Source organism: Pipistrellus kuhlii, unplaced genomic scaffold (genome assembly GCF_014108245.1).
Source record: "Pipistrellus kuhlii isolate mPipKuh1 unplaced genomic scaffold, mPipKuh1.p scaffold_m20_p_4, whole genome shotgun sequence".
Classification (NCBI taxonomy): Eukaryota; Metazoa; Chordata; class Mammalia; order Chiroptera; family Vespertilionidae; genus Pipistrellus; species Pipistrellus kuhlii.
The window spans coordinates 91,570,605-91,591,137 of NW_023425540.1; the positions used below are offsets into that span (position 1 = coordinate 91,570,605).

The window sequence follows — 20,533 nt, forward strand, 5'->3', positions numbered from 1 at the left end:
AGACACTTCGACTAGCCATCTCCTGGACAGCTACCCATGGAGGCTGGCCTGCAGAGGTTTCTTGGGGGTAGCCCCACAAAGCTAAGCCTCACACGGTGCAGCTCTCAGCCCCAGTATTTCATTTGTCGCCTCCCAGCTCCACTGCCTTCACTGAGGCTGTGCCACCCCTGTCCTCCCAGGACAGCCATTCTAAAGTGCAAACTCAACCTTGTCATTCCTCTGCAGAAGCCTGCAACACTCCTGATACTTAGAGAAAGTCCAATCTGGCTCAGTCCTGGCCACGCCTGCCACCTCATCTCGGTACACTGAACCCTTGGCTGGCATGCACAGGGCTCAGCAGAAACAACGGATCCTAGCAAGGCCCTAAAGGAATGGCCCATTGGTTGCTGTCCTCTTTGGAGCCCTGTGTGAGCCTAGAAGGGAAGGACAGGGCCCTTGTCTGGCAAGAAGCCAAAGGCCCAGCCAATGCTCAGCATGGCCTTGCTGAATAGAATGAAACCTGGTCTGTGAGAACCTGTGTCTCTCTGGTCACTGAGGCCCCGGCCTCCTGCCTTCTCTGAGGAGCCTGTGGGCTCCTGGCCAGCTGCTAAGGGGCTGGGCCTGATTGCCCTCTGGGTGCCAAGAGCCATGCCAACACTCACTCACCAGTCTGGGGTTGACCTCAGTGGAGATGAGCTTCAGGAGGCAGCTGAGGAGGCGCTGCTTGTGAAAGGCGGCAGGTGGGGAACCGCCCGGGGCCTGGCCCTCAGGGCCCAGCTCGGCCAGCCAGTCGTACTCCAGCTGCAGCTTGCTCGGCTTTCCCATCATGAGGTAGACTTCGGCCAGTGTCAGGCTCTCGGAGGTCTGCAGGTTCCAGCCCTCTTCGCGGAGCTGCTGGGCCAGCCGGCTGGCAGGGACATCTTTTGGAGGCTTGGCAGGCTGTCCCTGAGGTGGCGGAAGGTCCGAGGGGCTCACCTTCTCCTGGGGCTCCTCCGCAGGAGCATCTGCTGAGTCTTTAGTGCAAACATCTGGCTGGAGCCCTGGGCTGGGCTGAGGCTCCAGGCCAGATAGGCCACGGACAGGAGATGGTGCCCTGGTCCGGGCAAGGTTGGCCACCTCTGCGCTGCTGGGGGCTTGAGTCTCTGGGGAGACACACACTGAGAGCCGAGAGTCTGCACAGTGGCATGGCTCAGGGAGGATGAGGTCCTGGCAGGACTTCATGTAGCGGGGGAAGGGGTCTAGGAGAGAGAGATCGTCCTCCAACTCTGGGAGCTGGCCACAGGCACAAGTCGTGGCCCTGGGCTCTTGGGCTGGGCCGTCCCCAACCTCTATAGGAGCTGCCGTAGGGGTCTGTCCCCCAGCATCCTGGAGCCCAGAGGGAAGCCTGTCGGGAGCGTTCGGGCTGCTGAGGCTTGGGGCAGCCCCCTCCCCAAGGGCACTTTCAGGGGAACTCTCTCCAGAGCTCTGAGAAGTGTCCATGGAGGGAGGAGGCCGCCCCCCGCCCTTGCCTTCGGTGCCGCTCCTTGGGCACTTCACCTGGCCCCTGGCCGTGCCCTGCCCGCTCTGGATGCCCAGGATCTGAGCTGGAGGCAGCGTGTGGGCATCTTTGGAGCTCTGTTTGCACCGGCCACCCTCCTGCCAGTGCACCGTGCAGAAGGCCTTGGAGTGCACCACACGGGCCACTCCTGGGAGGGGGGTCAGCGTACAGTTCTCCCCTGGGAACAGGTGCAGCATTACTTTCTCCTGTGACGGCTCCACAAACGAATCCTGCAGCTGCCGCTCCGCGAGCGTATTTCGCTTAGCGCACTGTCAAGGAACCACCTGCAGCAGCACCCGCCTCTGGGAATCATAGGGCCTTGGGAAAGGCATGACTCAGGTATTTCCTTCTCTAGGAACCTACTCCCAGCACACACTGTTCTGGCTGTGGACTGGGCAGGGCTGGGAGCTGGCTAAGGATAAGTCTGAAACTATCCTTAGTCATTTGATCAACCTGCTCCCAGGGATGCTTGGGCCATACTCCATGGACCAGATGGTAGTTACTCACCATGTGGAGGGCTGCTGTGACCGAGTTCTAACTCTGCCAGGTCTAAAATGGGACCTCACCCCAAAACCCAAAGGACAGGGGGCTATGGATTTTAGTTCCGGCTGTATACCATCTCACAGCATAGCTGCTACACCACATGGGCCCTAGTGCAATTCTGGGAGTGAGAGGCGGGACAGAGACCATTCTGAGGCAGCAGATGCTGTAGATATGATGGTGGTGGTGGTGCGGGAGGGGGGAGGGGGTTGCTCTAGTAGAAAAAAGATACAATCCGCACTTCATGGAGCTCCCACTTCTGCTTCAAAAATTCAATGAGGCTGGAGACCTTGCGATGGAGCTCCACGATCATCCTAGAGGAAACAATAGATGGGAAGAGGAAAGCTGTTACCATGGGGATGGAATCTTCTGAAGAGCCGCCAAGGCTGCTGGCAGCAAGTCAATGTCATAAAGAGTAAAGGCATCTAGAAAAGGTACCAATGCGGAGCCAGAGCCACAATGACTCCCTTTCTTTAAAATAAACCTTTTATTTTTTATTTTTTAATGTATTTTATTGATTTTTTACAGAAAGGAAGCCAGAGTTAAAACATCGATGAGAAAGCATCATCGATCAGCTGCCTCTTGCACACCCCCTACTGGGGATATGCCCGAAACCAAAGGTACATTCAGTCCACAGGCCGACACTCTATCCACTGAGCCAAACCGGTTTCGGCAAAAAATGAACCTTTTAAATTGAGTAACTAGAGACTCATTCAAAACTGCAAGAAGATAAAGCGGAGACCTATGTACCCTTTACAGTGCAAGATCTCACCCAGAACATGGATGTTGGCACAACCCAGCTTAATAGAATTAAACTATATAAGCACCTTTTGGGTTCAAGGCTGGCCAGCCTTAATTAACCCTCCAAAAATAAAAATACATACGGGAGGAATGAAGCGCACACACACTACAGTGTGGATGCTCAGCACCTTGAAAACATGATGCTCAGTGAGAAATCAGAAAGAAAGGATGACAATATGAGATTCCATTTATGCCTAACATCCAGAACAGCCAAATCTATAGAGATAGAAGGTACATTTGTTATTGCTGGGGGCCGAGGACCAGGGGCGGGGGATGAGAAGCAACTATTTAGTGGATACCAGGTTTCCTTTTGGAGTGATAAAAATATTCTGGAACTAAAATAGAAATGGTAGTTGTACAATACTGTGAATGTGAAAGTACTCAAGCATCCTGAATGGGATATCTTAAAAAGACTAATGGCTAGTTCTATGTTATTTGACTTTTTCCTCAATCTATAAAAATAAAAATGTGTAACTGGAAAATGGTTTGTACTCATGGTGGTGCCCCAACCACAAATCAGATACAAAACTTTAGGGAATGGTAAGAGACACATAGAAAGGAATCCACGAGGGAACCCAAATACCACCTTCTGTTCATTTCCCTCCCAGCTGGCTCCCTACCAAACTCCAAAGGCAGTTACCTGAGCCGAGGGTTCTGGGAGAGGCTCTGAACGCGGGCCCAGGCATGATTGTTCCTTGGCTGTAGCTCTACCGGGACTCTCAAGGGCAGACGCACTGGCTTCTGGTCCTCTTCATCACTTAAGCCTGCGACAAGAAGGGGCAGTGAGAGCCTGGCTAAATAGACTGCCATGCAGAAGGCAAAGTCCTTGGCCAGACAACTCAGTCAACAGGAGCCGTGGACAAATGGCCTGGGAGGCGAAGCAGAGCTGGCAGAGAAGCCCACAAGAACTTGTGCCTAGAGAAGCACCAACAGGCCACTAGGGTACCCACAAAGCCGGGACAAGGATTGGGCCACACGAGGCCACGGGACTCCCTCCTGCCACCACTAACACTCCATCTGAATGCTGTGAGTAGAGACACTGCTTTGGAGCCAAGAATTGCCCATGGAGTTAGGAATGCTGCGACACAGAGCTCGGCCTATCAATTGCTAATGGAGCAGAAAAGAATACACCTTCACCCCACCCCAGCCCACCTTCTACGTACCGTCTGGGTCACAGAGCTTCTTCAGGGCTCGGCACATGGGTGCTTTGATTCGCAGGTTTCTTCCTTTGTAACGTACTGTGGTGGCCCTGGGGAAAATTTTAAGGAAATGTTGAGACCTCTAAATGAAAAGTAGCTCTCTGTCCTATGCAGGGAGGGCCCTGGCTGGGCACCCATACTGGCTTTCAGAGTTCCTGCTCAGTCCCATGGCTCTGGATGTCCAATACTTTCCCACTCACAGCTCACCTGCAAATGGGATGCCTGCCATTCACAGGAAACTTGCCCTGCCTGGTAAGGGGTACAGAATCATCTGCTGTCCAACCCCCTGGAAAGCCCTTAACAGTGAGTCCCCTAAGATACCGGATGATGTACCCTTCACTCCTCCTCCTCAGGGTCCCTTGAGAGTAGGTTTCAACCCATCTCTATGTAACCTCAACTCAACTCTAGGAGACCATATCTCCATATCAGCAATGTCCCCCAGTACCTCTGTAAACCATACTGCTGAGACCTGGGGATATAAGGCACTCCCAGCAGGAACGAGGCATCAAGTCAGTGGGCCTGCTTCAAGTCTGTCTGTCATAGCTGAGGTGACACTGTGTGGCAATACTTTATATCCTATCTAATAGGGAATACGCTAATTGACCCTCACACCATCACAAAGATGGCGGCACCCACAGTCAATAAGGAGGGAACATGCTAATTGACTGACATACCCTCAAAGATGGTGGCATCCACAGCCAATAAGGGTATATGCTAATTGCTATCACACCCTCAAAGATGGCGTCCTCCAGTCCACTCAGCCCCTCAGGGCTGGCCCAAGGTAGAGGCAGGCCTGGGATGGGCTGCCTGAGGTTTATGCTGCTGCTGCTGGCAGTGGCGGCAGCAGAGGTATGATGGGGCATCACCTTCCCCTGATCACTGTGTCACCTCCTGCCCTTGAAGGCTCCCGGGCTGTGAGAGGAGGCAGGCCAGGCTGAGGGACCCCCTCTAGTGCATGAATTTTCATGCACTGGGCCTCTAGTAGTGTTAGAATTAAGAGAAATACTATAAATGAGTATAAGAGCCACAAAAAAATAGTTCTTTCTAATAAACACACTTAGAATGCTTTGGAATTACTCAATAAGGGTAGATTGTTTTTTAAAAATGGCTGTCAAGTTGAGTGTGGGCAAGACAACTATGAAAGACTGAGGGTGACCTGGAAGCACTCTGCAGTCCCACTGCTGTGTATTTCTATGCTCGTGCCACTTGAAAATGCTTAGTCGCAAGTGATGCATCTTAACGAGAGCTTCTAAGATAAAAGCCACCCAGAACTCTGAGGACGGGCCCATCAAAGAAAAGGCCTGGACCAGCCACTGTGTGTCTGGTAAACAAACGTAGGTTTCTGTTTTTCAAAAGTTTCAAGGTCTGTGTATATTGTTTTTTAATCCTGTTTTCTGTTTGTTTGACTGTTCTCTAGAGGCAGACATATAACAAACTCATGGGTGATCCAGGGCTGCGAGGTGCTACCGAGGAGGGAATTGGGAGGAGAGCTTTAAAGCAGCAGTAATTAAGCACCAAGTCGATTCTTGGACAACCTCCTCCAATAAAGGGCTCTGGGGACAGGTGGACTTTTCTGCCCATCACCACTTTTTGTTGCATCTGCTCCCAAACAAAACAACACAGTAGCACACAAGACTTAAAGAGCAGGTGGAGCTGTGTCATGTGGCACCTGTTTGTGATGATCACATTTTCCGTCAAACTGCCATTCTGAGACTTCCTTTTTTTTAAAAAGTGAAATTGAGCAGCCCCCTTTTTATGACTAGATAACCATCTTGAGAATACAATTCCTTTCCTTTTCTCTCAAATGGAAGCTCTATGAGCAGCCTGAGTTTGGAGCCTGTACAAGGTAAAGCTATGTTCAAGCTCATACAGAAAAGGCCTCTCAAGGGCTGGCCCCGGTCCTGGGACATGATCTGTACTCCCCGCCCTCACACACCAGCCCTGTGGCTGGAAGACAGGCGAGACTACTGACAGGCCAGGCCAGCTTGACCTCTGATGGGATGTAACAAAACAGAGGATTCTACCTGAACCCCTGAACTCAAGTGTTACTTTGACAGAACAGGCAATAGAATAAATCCCTCTAAGTGCATGGGAGTCTGGCTTTCCATTCTGAGAGATTTATTTTCTTCTCTGCAAAGTTATTTGGTAAATCCAATAAGCATGCTGCTGGGTCTGTGACCAATGTAATAAGATTTAATTTTGGAGCTTTTCTCAATTCATTTACTCTTTTATCTAATTCTATAAATTTTATAACAAAAGGAGATCCACAGCTAATTGAAAAAGGTCTGTAAGAGAAGCATAGACAGGAAGCTGGTTAAATACTCAATGCTTTTTGATCTTGAATCAAGGCACTGTATTAATTTCCCCGCATCTCCGTTTCACTTTACAAGCTTTTCACTTTGTACAAAAAACTGATGTCTATTGGTGAAAGAATGGACACAAATCAATAGAACTGACTTAAAGGTCTTAAAAAAGACACACTTAGTACTGTCAATTGACTTTAGATGATGGTCCTTTCTATAGAAAAGGCTGGGGCAACTGACACCCATAGGCAAAAAAAAAAAAAGAACCTAGGTATTAACTTTACATCATAAAAAAAAAAAAAAAAAAAAAAAAAAAAAAAATCCAAAGTAGAGCATGGATTTAAATGTCAAACAATAAATCTTTTAGAAGGAAACAGGAAAACCCCTTTGTGACCTTATTAGGCAAAGTTCTTAGCAACAACACTTTAGTCCACAAAAGAAAAGGATGGCAAATTGGATGGCTAATCAAAACTAAGTACTCTGTCCTTTGAAAGACAATAGTAAAGAGAATGACCAGACAAGTCACAGAGTGGAATAAAATATTCACAAATCACCTATCTGATAAAAGACTGGTGTCTAGAACAGTGATCGCCAACCTTTCAGACTCGGACCACCGGTTGGGATCTCTGCTCCAAAGTTTTCCTTAAACCAGCGGATGTCAACCGTTCGGACCTCACAGACAATCTGTGGTTTGTGGACCACTAGTTGGCAACCGCTGGTCTAAAACATATAAAGAACTCTCTAAACTCAAACATAAAAAAATAGGTACAAGATTTGAACAAACACTTCACCAAAGAAGAAATACACAAATGATAAAACAAAATAAAGATGCTCAACATCATTAGTCATCACGGAAATGCTAATCAAAACCACAATGAGTCCAGCCAGCGTGGCTTGGTGGTTGAGTATTGACATATGAACTAGGAGGTCACAGCTGAATTCCTAGTCAGGGCACATGCCCAGGTTACAGGCTCCATCCCCAGTATGATGTGCAGGAGGCAGCCAATCAATGATTTTTCTCTCATCATTGATGTTTCTCTTTCTCTCTCCTTCCTCTCTGCAATCAATAAAAATATATTTTAAACACACACACACACACACTGAAATACCACTTCACTACCACTAGGATTCAAAAGGAGCTACTGGAATTCTCCCTGGAAAGTTCTGGCAGTCCATATAGAGTTAGGCACACACTTACCATCTCCTCCACTGAAGATGTGCCCAGGAGAAAAAAAATGTTTTAAGTTGCTTATTTCTATTAACAGCCCTGTCCCTTTGGTGGATGTATAAACGGACCACGAAACCGCCACACTGGAGACACTGCAGGAAAAGGCGCGACCGGATCCCATGCAGCCACATGGATGGCTGTCAGTGTCTATTGCAGAGCGGAAGATGCCAGCCTCAGAAGGCCACCCGGACTGTCCCGTTTAGATGACATTCTGGGAAAGGCAGAACTACAGGGAAGGGAGAGCAGCTCTGTGGTTGCTGGGACCAGGCATAGGGCCAGGATGATTATAGGAGGAGAGCACAAGGAAACCTTGGATGAGGGAACTCTCTTGTATCTTGGTTGTGGTGGTATACAACTCTACACATTTGTAAAAACTCAGAAATGTAAGTAAAAGAGCTAGTCTGAAAAGGCTACCTGCTGTATGATTCCAACTCTGACTTTTTTGGAAAAGGCAACTATGAAGACTGTACAAAGTCAGAGGTTGCTAGACTGTAGGTTAGAAAGAGATAAATCGGTGGAGCACAGGGGCTTTCTAGGCAAGTGAAACTGCAGGATCCTGTAATAGTGGAGACAGGACATTATGCATTTGTCAAAAACTCTTAGAATGTACACCACCAAGAGTGAACTCTAATTGAACCGTGGACTTGTGAAACCTGAGAAAGACGACACCTACTAAAAAGGTCTCCTCATGGCTAACTGGACTCAAATTTTAAGAAAACAGAAACTCGCCCTGACTGGTGTTGTTCAATGGTCAGAGCTCCATCTTATGCACCGAAACGGCCATGGGTTCGATTCCTGGTTAGGGAACATACCCAGGTTGCAGGTTCAATCCCTAGTTGAGGTGCAGGTGTGAGGCAACTGATTGATGTTTTTCTCTCTCTAGTTTTAATGAAAAGTATGTTGTTGGATGGGGATTAAAAAATAATAATAATAAAACAGAGAGCCTAATAGCTATTTGTTCACAGGAATCTCTCATGCAAACTGCACTTTAGGGAGAAGCCAGCACTGAATTGCCTGGCTGCACTGTGTTTCTGCCATCTGAACCAGCCCTAATAAAGAAGTTCCTGGAATCCCATTTCAACCAACAGAACTGTTTTTCACCATTCAATTGGAGCTGTGCAGCTCCAGCCACTCAGAGCAGCTCTATTCTGACCAATCAGGACAGTGCCTTTTGAACTAACCAAACTAAGGATGTAGAGTCCTCACTTGCTTGAAAGAGCCATCAGTGACCAGGGAAGGGGACTTCTATCCCTATTAGCCAGTTCCCTTGTGACTCTGAGAGCACACCTTCTCCTTCCTCTGACCACTAAAGACTATTCCCTGGCTGAAGATGTCTTGCTGAACACAGCAGTCCAGGCTGGAGCAGACTAGCACAAAACAGACCAGACCAAAGTACCGCATGCAGAGCAGACCCGTGCAATGCAAAGCACATTGGCAAGAAGCAGAGCATTGCCAAAACCGGTTTGGCTCAGTGCATGGAACGTCGGACTGCAGATTAAGGGGTCCTGGGTTCAATTCGGTCAGGGGCATGTACCTTGGTTGCGGGCACATCTCCAACCAAGGTACATGTGTGCAGAGGCAGCTGGTCGAAGTTTCTCTCTCATCGATGTTTCTATTAATAGTTCTCTAACCCTCTCCCTTTCTCTCTATAAAAAAAAATCAATAATGTATTTTTTATAATAAATCTTTATTGTTCAGATTATTACAGGTGTTCCTCTTTCCCCCCTCTTCCCCTATAGCTCCCCTCCACCTGATTCCCAACTCTACCCCATGCCCTCACACCTTCCCCCAACCCCGTCTTCATCCATAGGTGTTAAGATTCTTGTCAAATTTCTTCCCTTCCCCCTCAGACTCCCTTCCCCCTGAGAATTGTTAGTCCAATCCCTTTCAATGTCCCTGTTTCTATTATGTTCACCAGTTCATTTTGTTCTTCAGATTTTTTATTCACTTGATTTTTAGATTAACTTTTTGGTAGGTATGTATTTGATGTTGTTTTGTTGTTCATAATTTTTACCTTTACTTTTCTTCTTCTTCCTCCTCTCCTTAAAGAATACCCTTCAGCATTTCATGTAATCCTGGTTTGGTGGTGATGAACTCCTTTAATTTTTTCTTGTCTGTGGAGCTCTTTATCTGACCTTCAATTCTGAATGATAGCTTTGCTGGGTAGAGTAATCTTGGTTGTAGGTTCTTGTTGTTCATCATTTTGAATATTTCTTGCCACTCCCTTCTGGCCTGCATAGTTTCTGTTGAGAAATCAGCTGAGAGTCGTATGGGTACTCCCTTGTAGGTAACTAGCTGTTTTTCTCTTGCTGCTTATAAGATTCTCTCTTTGTCTTTTGCCCTTGGCATTTTAATTATGATTTTTCTTGGTGTGTCCCTCCTTGGAATCCTCTTCTTTGGGATTCTGTATGCTTCCTGAACTTGTAAGTGTATTTCTTTCTCCAGGTGGGGGAAGTTTTCTATCATTATTTCTTTTTTTTTTAATTTTTAATTTTTTTATTTTTAACCCTTTGCACTCCGCTGTCCCCTCTCAGGGGACATCGGAATTCTAGCATATCATGCAGATGTCCCCTCTCAGGGGGGACATTGCAGTTTATTAGTGATTACGGGGAATTGAGTTAATTCAACGCACGTGTCCGCCGCAAAATAGCGTCGAGTAGCTGGTAGCCAATGCTCAGAATGGTTCGGAGTGCAAAGGGTTAAATATATTTTTATTGACTTTGTACAGAGAGGAAGGGAGAGAGATAGAGAGCTAGAAACATCAATAAGAGAGTCATCGATCAGCTGCCTCTTGCACAACCCCTACCGGGGATATGCCCGCAACCAAGGTACATGCCCTTGACCAGAATCGAACCCGGGACCTCTCAGTCCCCAAGCCGACGCTCTATCCATTGAGCCAAACCGGTTTTGGCTATCATTATTTCTTTCAATAGTCCTTCAATATCCTGCTCACTCTCCTCTGGCACCCCAAAAATCTGGATGTTGGTACATTTTAAGCAGTCCCGGAGGCTCCTTACACTATCCTCACACTTTTGGATTATTCTTTCTTTCTGCCTCTCCCGTTGGGCGACTTTTTCTTCCTTATATTCCATATCTTTGATTTGATTCTTGGGGTACGTTGATCTATAGTTGAGTTTCTGTATATTCTTTATTTCAGACAATGTATGCTTAATTCCTGACTGGTCCTTTTCCATTTTTTTGGTATTCTCTTTAAGGTCCTTGAAGTTCTCACCAAGCTTCTTGGAGGTCTCATCAAGTTTCTCAAAAGGTTTTTAGAAGACTCTTGAGTAATCTTATAAATGTGGTTCTGAACTCTGTGTCGTCCAGTAGTTTGCTTTCCTCCATCTCTCCCATTCGTGACATGTTTCTGTGTCTCCTCCCTGTGTTGATGGAGTGGCTTTGTGTGGTAGGTGACCTATCAGCTTCCCCAATCACCTGGGGTGGTCTCTTTTGGTATATCCCTTTGTGGGCTCAGGGCTAAGTCTTGGTCTAATTAAGCCTTGTTTGCTGTTGGTACTCTGGGAGGAATTGATCTCCAGGCCAATTGTCTGTGAGGACCCGCTGTATCTATAAAGGAAGAACAGCTGCGCTGGAGACATGGTTTATTTCAGTGGGGCTTTGGTGCTCACTGTGTCTGTCTCCCCAATGTGTCACTTATGGGTGTGAGTGTTTGAAATTGACACTGGGAACACTGGCTTCTGGATCTCCAATGGGATTCAATTCAGTTACTGTCTGAAGCCACCCTGCAGGAGCTACAGTGAGAACTACAGTTTTCTCCTGTTGGCTTGGGACTTAGAGGTTTTTTGTTGCTGGAGCTGCAGTTTATATCTGGTTAAGCTGCCTCAATACAGGCCATTCATATGTAAAAGCAGCTGTGTGGTGCCTGGCAGAGTCTATAGAATGTGTGGGCGGGGCCCCAGGGCAGGGTCACAGGGTGGGGTGGGGCCTCAGGGTGGCACAGGATCTCAGGACATCACTAGGTTGGGGCGTGGCTAACAACAATGGCTGCCATCAGCAATCCCTGCCCTTTGTTTCCAAGTCCCTGCTTCCCTGCGCTCCAGTGCAGTAAACAATGATTGCTGCGCACACCTCTGCAAGAGTCGCCCTCAGTTGGGACTGGATGGGCAACAGACCAGCTTCTCCCCTTGGGCGTCTGGGTCCCCCACGTGACCCCAGAAACTGGATTTCAAAGTGATAGGGAGCTTGTTTCCTTTCGGGTTGAAAAGAAAAGCCTCACTGCGCGCCCAGTCGCCGCCACGTGAGCCTCCGTACCTAGGCTCCTCAGCTTTTCAGCGCTTGTGTTCCCTCTTTCAGCCAGCCTTCCCGTGGTTTTGGATAGATGTCGTTTATATTAGTTTTAATTTTTAAAATTGTTCAGCAAGCAGCAGACCAGATGTTTATCTACGCCGCCATCTTGGTTTCTCCCAAAATATATTTTTAAAAAAAGAAAAAAGAAGCAGCAGCAAAACATACCATCAAGGAGGACATCAGAGGTATCTACTGTGTTTCCCCGAAAATAAGACTTACTTACAGGCTTCCTTCTGAGTGAAATATAAGGCATCCTGCCCAAAATAAGCGCCCCCCCCTCCCCCCAGGCTCTGTCTCAGAAACGTTGTGAAACCTAAACTGCAAGGAATTGTGACTTGGGTGAAGAACTCATGGGAGAAAATCACTGACAGTTGCATTGCAAATGCACTGCGAGCAGGCTACCTTGACAAGAAGTACTCATTTAAAGACAGTGCTATTGCTAAACATGAGAGATTTGGTCCACTGATTCTGAAAGCAATGGAGTCACAAGAAATTCACCAGGAAATTCAGGAATTGGATTGTTATGATAATGTTCCAGAAGATGATGACATGATTGTCACTGAATAAATGAGTAAATTCTTGATACTGTAGGATTCAGTTTGTCTGGTTTGTGTTGACAACTACTGTACTACCGTACCGTATACAGGTAATAAATTTCCTTTATTTTCACTTAACAATAAATGTGTACCATATTCTTCTTCATGGAAAAATAAGACATCCCCTGAAAATAAGACCTAGCACATCTTTGGGAGCAAAAATTAATATAAGACACTGTCTCATTTTCGGGGAAACAGGGTAGTTGGAGAGGGGCCTGGCTATGCTATATCTCAACTAAGTTTGTTTTGCTCTAGTTTCTTCTTCTTCTTCTTCTTCTTCTTCTTCTTAAAAAAAACATGTGGCTCATTTTTTCTTTTTTCTTTTTTCTAATATATTTTATTGATTTTTCACAGAGAGAAAGAGAGGGATAGAGAGTTAGATACATTAATGAGAGAGAATCATCGATTAGCTGCCTCCTGCACACCCCCGCACTGGGGATGTGCCCACAACCAATGTATAATACATGCCCTTGACCGGAATCAAACCCTGCACCTTCCAGTCCGAAGGCCGACGCTCTATCCACTGAGCCAAACCGGTTTCGGCCTCTAGTTTCCTTTTTTACCACACCCCAAACTGGGGATTCCTGGTTGGCACTGAATGCTGCTAACAACCATCAACTGAAAGATTTTATTGCAATAGCTAATAATGCATTTATACTGCCTTATCAATTCTAACAAATGTACCATTTAATATCAGATGCTCATAATGAGAACATGTGTAGAGAAAGGGGGTATATAGGAAAATTCTGTACTCACTTATCCTGTAAACCTAAAATGACTAAAAATAAAATTTGTTTAAAAAATGGATACTATGTATCCTGCCTTGCTCCTATATATATAGAACTAGAGGAATGCTTTCATCCAGAATTGGGGGCTCTGCTCCTCTGAGACTCTTGCCAAGACTACCCGGATCCCCAAATTCCTATTCAGCCTGCAGAGGTGCCTGGCCCAACATCACCCCTGCCCATCCCTGTTCACAGATTCCCCCAACCCCACCCCACACTCCAACAAAATGATTCAGTGAGCTCCATTAGCTGCCCTGCCCCAGCTCTACTAGCACTGCATAACCAGCACCCATATTTGTGCCTAGCACACATTTTAAGGTACTTAAATCCTTCTAGAACTTATGATGAACATGCCAGGCAGGAGGCTTTCTGCCTCAGATCTCTCTGTGGCTTCAGATAGATAAGTTTTCACTGAGCTGGCACACCACCTTATGTTGTTCCAAACCCTTTCTTGGGTGTCTCAAAGCACCTCTCCGAGAGATGGCAATGTAACGGGTAGGGCATCTAAGCCCAGAGTAGTCAGGTGAGCAGGTGAGACCCTTAAGAGCTGGAGACACCCAGCTTATGGGTTCCTTACAGCTGGATCACTCAGCAGTGTATCTCAGAGGCGGCACTGCATATGTCCACCAATGGCTGAAATTCTTGTTTATCTTTTTCACTACGTACTGAATGAGGACTACCCAAGCTACCTTGACACTAGCCTCTATGAAAAAGAGCATCTAATTCTCTTGACATCTACTGGTAAATTCAGGTGAAGGGTATGCAGGTGGCTGCTGTACCATTCTATCAATTTCTCTAATATTTAAACTTTTTTTATAACACTAGAGGCCCAGTGCACGAAATTTGTGCATGGGAGGGGGAGATGTCCCTCAGACCAGCCTGTACCCTCTGCAATCTGGAACATCCCTCTCATAATCCAGGACTGCTGGCTCCCAACTGCTTCTGCCTGCCAGCCTGATCACCCCCTAACTGCCCTTCCCTGCCGGCCTGGTAACCCCTAACTGCCCTTGCTGGCCTGGTCATCCCTAACTATCCTCCGCTGCAGGCGTGATCACTCCCAACAGCCCTCCCCTGCTGGCCTGGTAGCCCCTAACTGCCCTCCACTGCCAGCCATCTTGTATCCACATGCAGGCGACCATCTTGTATGTTGGAATGATGGTCAATTTGTATATTACCTCTTTATTATAGGATTTTCTAAAAGAGTAACAAAACAGTTGTCTTGCTTCTTAGTGCTCTTTTATCTCAATGGAGAAAACAGCTGGCAGCAACTAGCATCAATGTCCTTCTTGCCCAGGACCGTCAGAGGGTCTGTGGGACTCGGACTGAGCAAGGCCTGGGGCCTGCCCCAACGTATCAGGCTGAAGTGGAGACCCTTTCTGAGCTACAGGCTGGTGAGGATACTGAGAGGTAAGCACCAACAGCAGTGGTAGGAGCACTGTGCTGACGAGTCACAAATGAAGAATATGTGACCTGCAGACTTTGCTATTTCAATTGAGGGTGGCGTCGGAGCTTGTAGCAAAGGGTAAGTAGGAGCTTGTGACCCAGGGGAGGGGCAGCAACGGTCAGAAGGAAAGGCCAGTCCCTCAGCAGTACTCCTGAGCCCTAGACATCAGGTGCTGTCATGGGGCCTAGGAAAAGAAACAGGAAAGACGCAGAGGGTGCCAGGCCTTCTGCTGGACTCTCCTTCAGTCCAGAGCCTCTGGGCTCTGCTGGAGCCAGATCCTGATGGTGTTTGACACCTGTGGTCTCCAGACCTCACTGAGGGACAGGTTCTCCTCACACAAACTTCCAAAGGCTCCTACAGGGTTTTGCCAACAGCATCAATATACAACAGGGCCCAACCAAGCCTTAAGCCACATGTTACATATTTGTTGCCAGAAATACAGATAAATGTTATTTTTATAAATATATCCCCACAGAGAAAACTTGATCATAGTAATTTAAAACTAATAAAAGAACATCTTTCCCAATATGGAATTTTTTTTTCCTGATAAAAGGACATTCTTATTAAATGTTTTTCTTTTTAAAAGTAGGAAGTAGAAAGTGGGGGTAACCATGTACCCACTACCCCAAGAGAGCCCTGGTATAAGTGTGGGGTTATGTGTCCAAAGGACCTGTTTCAGCCACGCAGTCACACAGGCACTGGCTCGGCCTTGCTTCTGAAAACAATCCTGCCCGACACTGAAGCAGCTCTTCACTCTTTTATATATATTTTATTGTTGTTGTTGTTGTTGTTGTTGTTGTTTTTCAGAGAGGAAGGGAGAGGGATAGAGTGTTAAAAACATCGACGAGAGAGAAATATCGATCAGCTGCCTCCTGTACACCCCTTACTGGGTATATGCCCGTAACCAAGGTACATGCCTTCAACAGGAATCGAACCTGGGACCCTTCTGTCTGCAGGCCGATGCTCAATCCACTGGACCAAACCAGTTGGGGCAGCTCTTTACTCTTGATACCCCTTTGCTAACATGAACACGGTTGTGAGGTACATCCTAACAAGAACGGCTCACCCTGACCTAATTATTTCCTAGAAGTGCGACCACAGCCAGAGGGTTTACATACTTATGAGTGGGACATGTTACAAACTCACGGTCTGTCACTGCTGTTTGCAAACAGACCTCTCCATGCAGTCATGAAGCATGATACCATTTCAATTTCCTTTCTTCTTACTTTGAGCCAAGTGGAGTGCGAATGGCACAAGGGAGGTTTTTGAGAAGACTGGTAGTGTAACATTTATTGTTTCTTGATTTGGTTCAGACCACTTTGTGAAAATCCAAAAGTTATGTACTTAAGGTCTATACATTTTCCCGCAGAAATATCTTAATATTTCAATTTAATATTAAAAGAAACTGCACTGTGATTCTGATTGCAACTGCATGTATAATATTTGTGGATTAATTTAGGGAGAGCAGACCTATTTATAGAACCATGTCTCTCCATGCCATCAACCTGGATTATCACAGTTGGCGTAGACCTTGATCTGACTGAGGTTGTCTCTGTCAGGTGTTGCCATTCTATGCTCCTCCCCACCCCCTTCTTATACTGTCATCTTTAGAAAGAAGTCACTCGGAACAGCTCACCGTTAAGGGAAGGGAGCTATGCTCCCCTCCTTGAGGGAAGAGTATCTACATAAATTAAGTAGAATTCTGCATGGAAAATTAGCATCTTGTCCTTCATTCATTCATTCATTCATTCAATCAATCAATCATCGATTCTATCAGTATAAGCTGATGGAAATCTATGTTTCCTGTAAATTGTAACTCAATACTATATTACTAAGTAAGGAGTCAAAACACATAGTACAATGATGTAGACACTCCTGAAACCCTGATGATTTGGAAACATCCTTCCCATCATCTCACCTGGGGCTTCACTGAGACATCTACTTGCCGAGACTGAGAAGTCTCAACTCTGCTCCTGGGTTTATTGGTACCTTCAGACTGTCAGCTTGGAGCTTTGGTGCTCTCTAACCTCCAGCAGCCCCCCAAAACAACCCTCTGGCCATTTTCAAACTTATCAAAACATTCCTTCCTCTCACTCTCATGTAGGACACTCTCCTCTCTGTGCTATCACAAAAAAGAAAAACTAAGACAGAGCCAAGCAAACTCACTGCATTCCATCAAACTAGCTCCAAAGCAAAGAGCTAGGAATACCTGCTCACCCAACGAATCTGAGACAACTGAAATAAAAGGTGAAGTGAGATTTGCCCCAAAAGACTGAATCACAGAGGAAGCATGCTCCTTCACCTACTAGAGTCAGTAATATCAGAAACCATCACAGCCAAGAATATTTCCCCTACTTAACAAGGTTCCTCAGATGCACATAGTACCACTCAGATAGTCCAAATCTTGGAGCAAACACAGCTTCCACCAGACAAATGCAGGGCAGGTGTAAGGGTGGGAAGAAATATGGGATGCTGGAGCAACAGGTAAATGGAGTGGGGAGGTGACAAATGATCCACAAGCCCATGGCAGTGGCCTCTTTCTACTTGCCTGACGATACCCTCCACGGCTCCCGTTGCCCAACACCACCAGTAGTTAAGACTACCTACACTTCTGGCAGTTGAAGTGAGTCTGTTCTTTCACATGTGGTGGTATGTACATCCTAGTTACTATCATGACTGGCTGCAAAAGGGTAGCAGTTCATAGAAATAAAGCCTTAAGAATGCAACACGAACATCTGTAAAAGCATCCACGCTGGACTAAAGCCAGAGCAGAAGCACATACAGCAAGCCCCATCTAGCAGGAGCTCACACCTGAGAAACAGGGCTCACAGGCCATCCAACCCTGGGCTGGGGGAGACAAGAATCAGAAGTACAGGAAGACGGTGCTCTGCGGATATAGCAGAGGCCAGTGAAGACTGTTCCAAGAGATAGTGCGACCTACAGGACAGCTGAACTTTGACCAGCAGAGTTCTTGGGTGGTGGGGGAGTTGACCTAAGACAAGGAACAGAGTGTTCCGGGTGAAAGCGCAGAAGCTCTGGCGGGGTGAGGGGAGGGACAGGTGAATATTTCTAGTTCTGTACTTCAGAGAACAATGCAAATGCCCAACATGAGCAGGTGGTGTCTCATAATGTAATTTGTACTTACCCAACCTGAATGAGCTCATTCAACTTTGTGGCATTCTTGTCATCCATACCTTTAAACAGAAAAAGAAATAACATGACTTTGGGGCAGTTAGGAATAAAACTAGTGAAGATATAATTATCTTCCTTGTAGAATCCAAACAGAATATCTAAGGTTTTCCAAATAAAACCCCTGTTAGCTGCAGCCCCTCCCTCCAAGTCAAAACAAGGCATGTGCTCTCCACACACCCAGACTTTCTCATGGGACTGCTATCTGACTCTGCACAGATGATCACTCATCCCAAAACACTCTCTCAGACCCCTGGGCTATGCTGAACCTCCACTCGTCCTCAACTGCGAGTTTGGAGACTCCTTCCTCTAGTAAGCACTGCGCCCTGCGCACGTTTCTCCTGCGGGCCTGCCTTAGTCAGCTTTGAGCCCTAGGTCACAGGGTCTGCTGGATGATCAGCCCAGAGACTGCACATTCCCCCTGCCCTCCAGGTACTTAGTACTGTCCTCGGGACATGCGAGAAAGCAAGTCAAGAAACCAGGTAATGGGATAATCTAGATGGTGAATGTTTGGGTGCTCACTGTAAAGTCTGAATGATTATATATATTTTTTTGGCAGGGAGGAAGTAGTACAAACACACAGCCAGACTGAAAACCAAAGACAAGGACAAAACCTTAAAAGCAGCTAGAGAAAGAACATCTCTTCAAGAGGAACCAGGACATAGATGTGACCTCTCACCAGAAACAGTACAAGCCAGAGACAGTGGAACATCTTTAAAGTGATGAAAGAAAAAAAATGTTTCAGCCCTAACTGTGGCTCAGTGGATAGAGCATCGGCCTGCAGACTGAAGGGTCCAGGGTTTGATTCTGGTCAAGGGCAAATGCCTGGATTGCGGGCTCGAATCCCCAAGTGTGCGTGTGCGCGCGCACGTGTGTGTGCGCACGCACACGTGCGCGCGTGTGTGTGTGTGTGTGTACGCGCGCAAGCACCAATCAGTAATTCTCTCTCATCACTGATATTTCTATCTTTCTCTTCCTCTTCCTTCCCCATGAAATCAATAAAATATATATTTTTTAAAAAAACCTTTCAATCAGAATTCTACACCCAGCAAAAGTATCTTAAGAATAAAGACTTCAGATAAATAAATAACTATAAGAATTCATGGCCAACATAATTATACAAAGAAGATTTTAAAAAAGTTCTGTATGCTGAAACCAGTTTGGCTCAGCGGTAGAGTGTTGGTGGGTCTGTGGACTGAAAGGTCCCAGGTTCGATTCCGGTCAGGGGCATGTACGTTGGTTGTGGACACATCCCCGGTAGGGGGTGTGCAGGAGGCAGCTGGTCGATGTTTCTCTCTCATCGACGTTTCTAGCTCTCTTATCTCTCTCCCTTCCTCTCTGTAAAAAATAAAATAAAATTTTTAAAAAGTTCTATAGGCTGAAGAGAAACAGTACCAGATGAAATGATGTTCAGGAAAGAAGGCATGGCCCGGAAAGGGCGAACTTATAGACTTGCTCATTAAAAAAGAGGTCACACACAGACCTGCATTAAGGTGGGCCTAAAGGAAACAAGCACACACAAGTGCAAAGGCAGTTGTGATGCTGGATGAGGGAAGGTCTGGAGTGCTGAGAATGTGACATGGTGGCCCAGCCTGCTGTGGAGGTTAGTGAACATGTGAGCATGATCAAAGGAGTTCATAGGTAAAGGGGAGGAAAGGCCCATCTTCCTGTGTCTGACAGGTGAGACAGGTAAGACAGAAGGCTGGCACCACCCCAACTTTAGGATTTGAGTCACCAAATGGGGCATGGTTCAAAAAACTGCCCTTCAAAGAAAAGCAAACTGGTGGGTACTACAGGCAACCATAGAGTCCCCTCTTCACCCTGTCCCGACACTGGTGCTGTGGCAGATGGAATAGCGTGGGTGTAAAAATCAGGACTGGAGGCAGCATGGAACCTTGTCACTTAACAGCTAAGGAGGCTTGAAGTCATTAGTTTTTCATCAGAATGGACTGTCCTCAGTCCATTTTCCAGACAGGCACAATGCCATCTCATGAAGCTGTTATGATGCTTTACACAAGGTAATATGTGTCAAAGTCCCTGGAATATAGCAGGGGCTCAAAGTCTACTATTTCAAGATTTGCATATGCATGGATTATCTCAGTTAGAAAAAGGAATTAAAAAGCGTGTTCTGACCTCCTGAACACTCACTCACTGAACAGCCCAGAAAGCATTACCATAAGCAGCTATGAGAGGCTGCCATGTACAGGGCACTCTGCAGAAGGCTGCATGTGGAAGCATGTCCTTCAAAAAGATTCACAAAATGACACAACAGCATCCCACCAATTGCATCAGTGGGTGGGGGATGAGAGGGAGAAGCCACACCAGGGTGTATGTGTGTGTTTAAATGTGCAAGTGTGACGTGTAACTGGGCTGAGACAGAGGACCAGGCATTACCATCAGGAAAGAGCAGCCAAGCTGGAGGGGCGCCCAGCATGGAGATGAGCTGAGGTCCAAATGCAGAGGCCGTTGGATCAGGGGGCCAGGTGATAACCCAGGGGTAACAGGAAGCTACCCAAGGGCATGGAGCCAACAAGAGGATGATTCGTATGTAATCAGAGACTGGCTGAGAGGCTCTGGCTGAGCGGTTCAGATGTGGCAGGCATGGAGGAGCGGTCATGAATCAT

The 20,533-nt window shown here is 46.7% G+C and overlaps 1 protein-coding gene across 11 annotated transcripts in view; it reads right to left on the reverse strand.

Annotated features, from left to right (window-relative positions):
- CRAMP1 (cramped chromatin regulator homolog 1) overlaps positions 1–20,533 on the reverse strand; it is a 76,034-nt gene that overhangs the window by 23,145 nt on the left and 32,356 nt on the right. For 10 of the 11 annotated variants that reach the window (XM_036410472.2, XM_045571466.1, XM_045571467.1 and 7 more), the window contains 5 exons: positions 17,866–17,914; positions 4,021–4,106; positions 3,498–3,621; positions 2,289–2,370; positions 646–1,776 (listed from right to left, as the gene is read on the reverse strand). In XM_036410472.2, coding sequence (XP_036266365.1) covers positions 646–1,776; positions 2,289–2,370; positions 3,498–3,621; positions 4,021–4,106; positions 17,866–17,914 — 1,472 coding nt within the window. Of the gene's footprint in view, positions 1–645; positions 1,778–2,288; positions 2,371–3,497; positions 3,622–4,020; positions 4,107–17,865; positions 17,915–20,533 lie in introns of all 11 variants that reach the window. The other variant, XM_045571464.1, reaches the window with a different exon arrangement.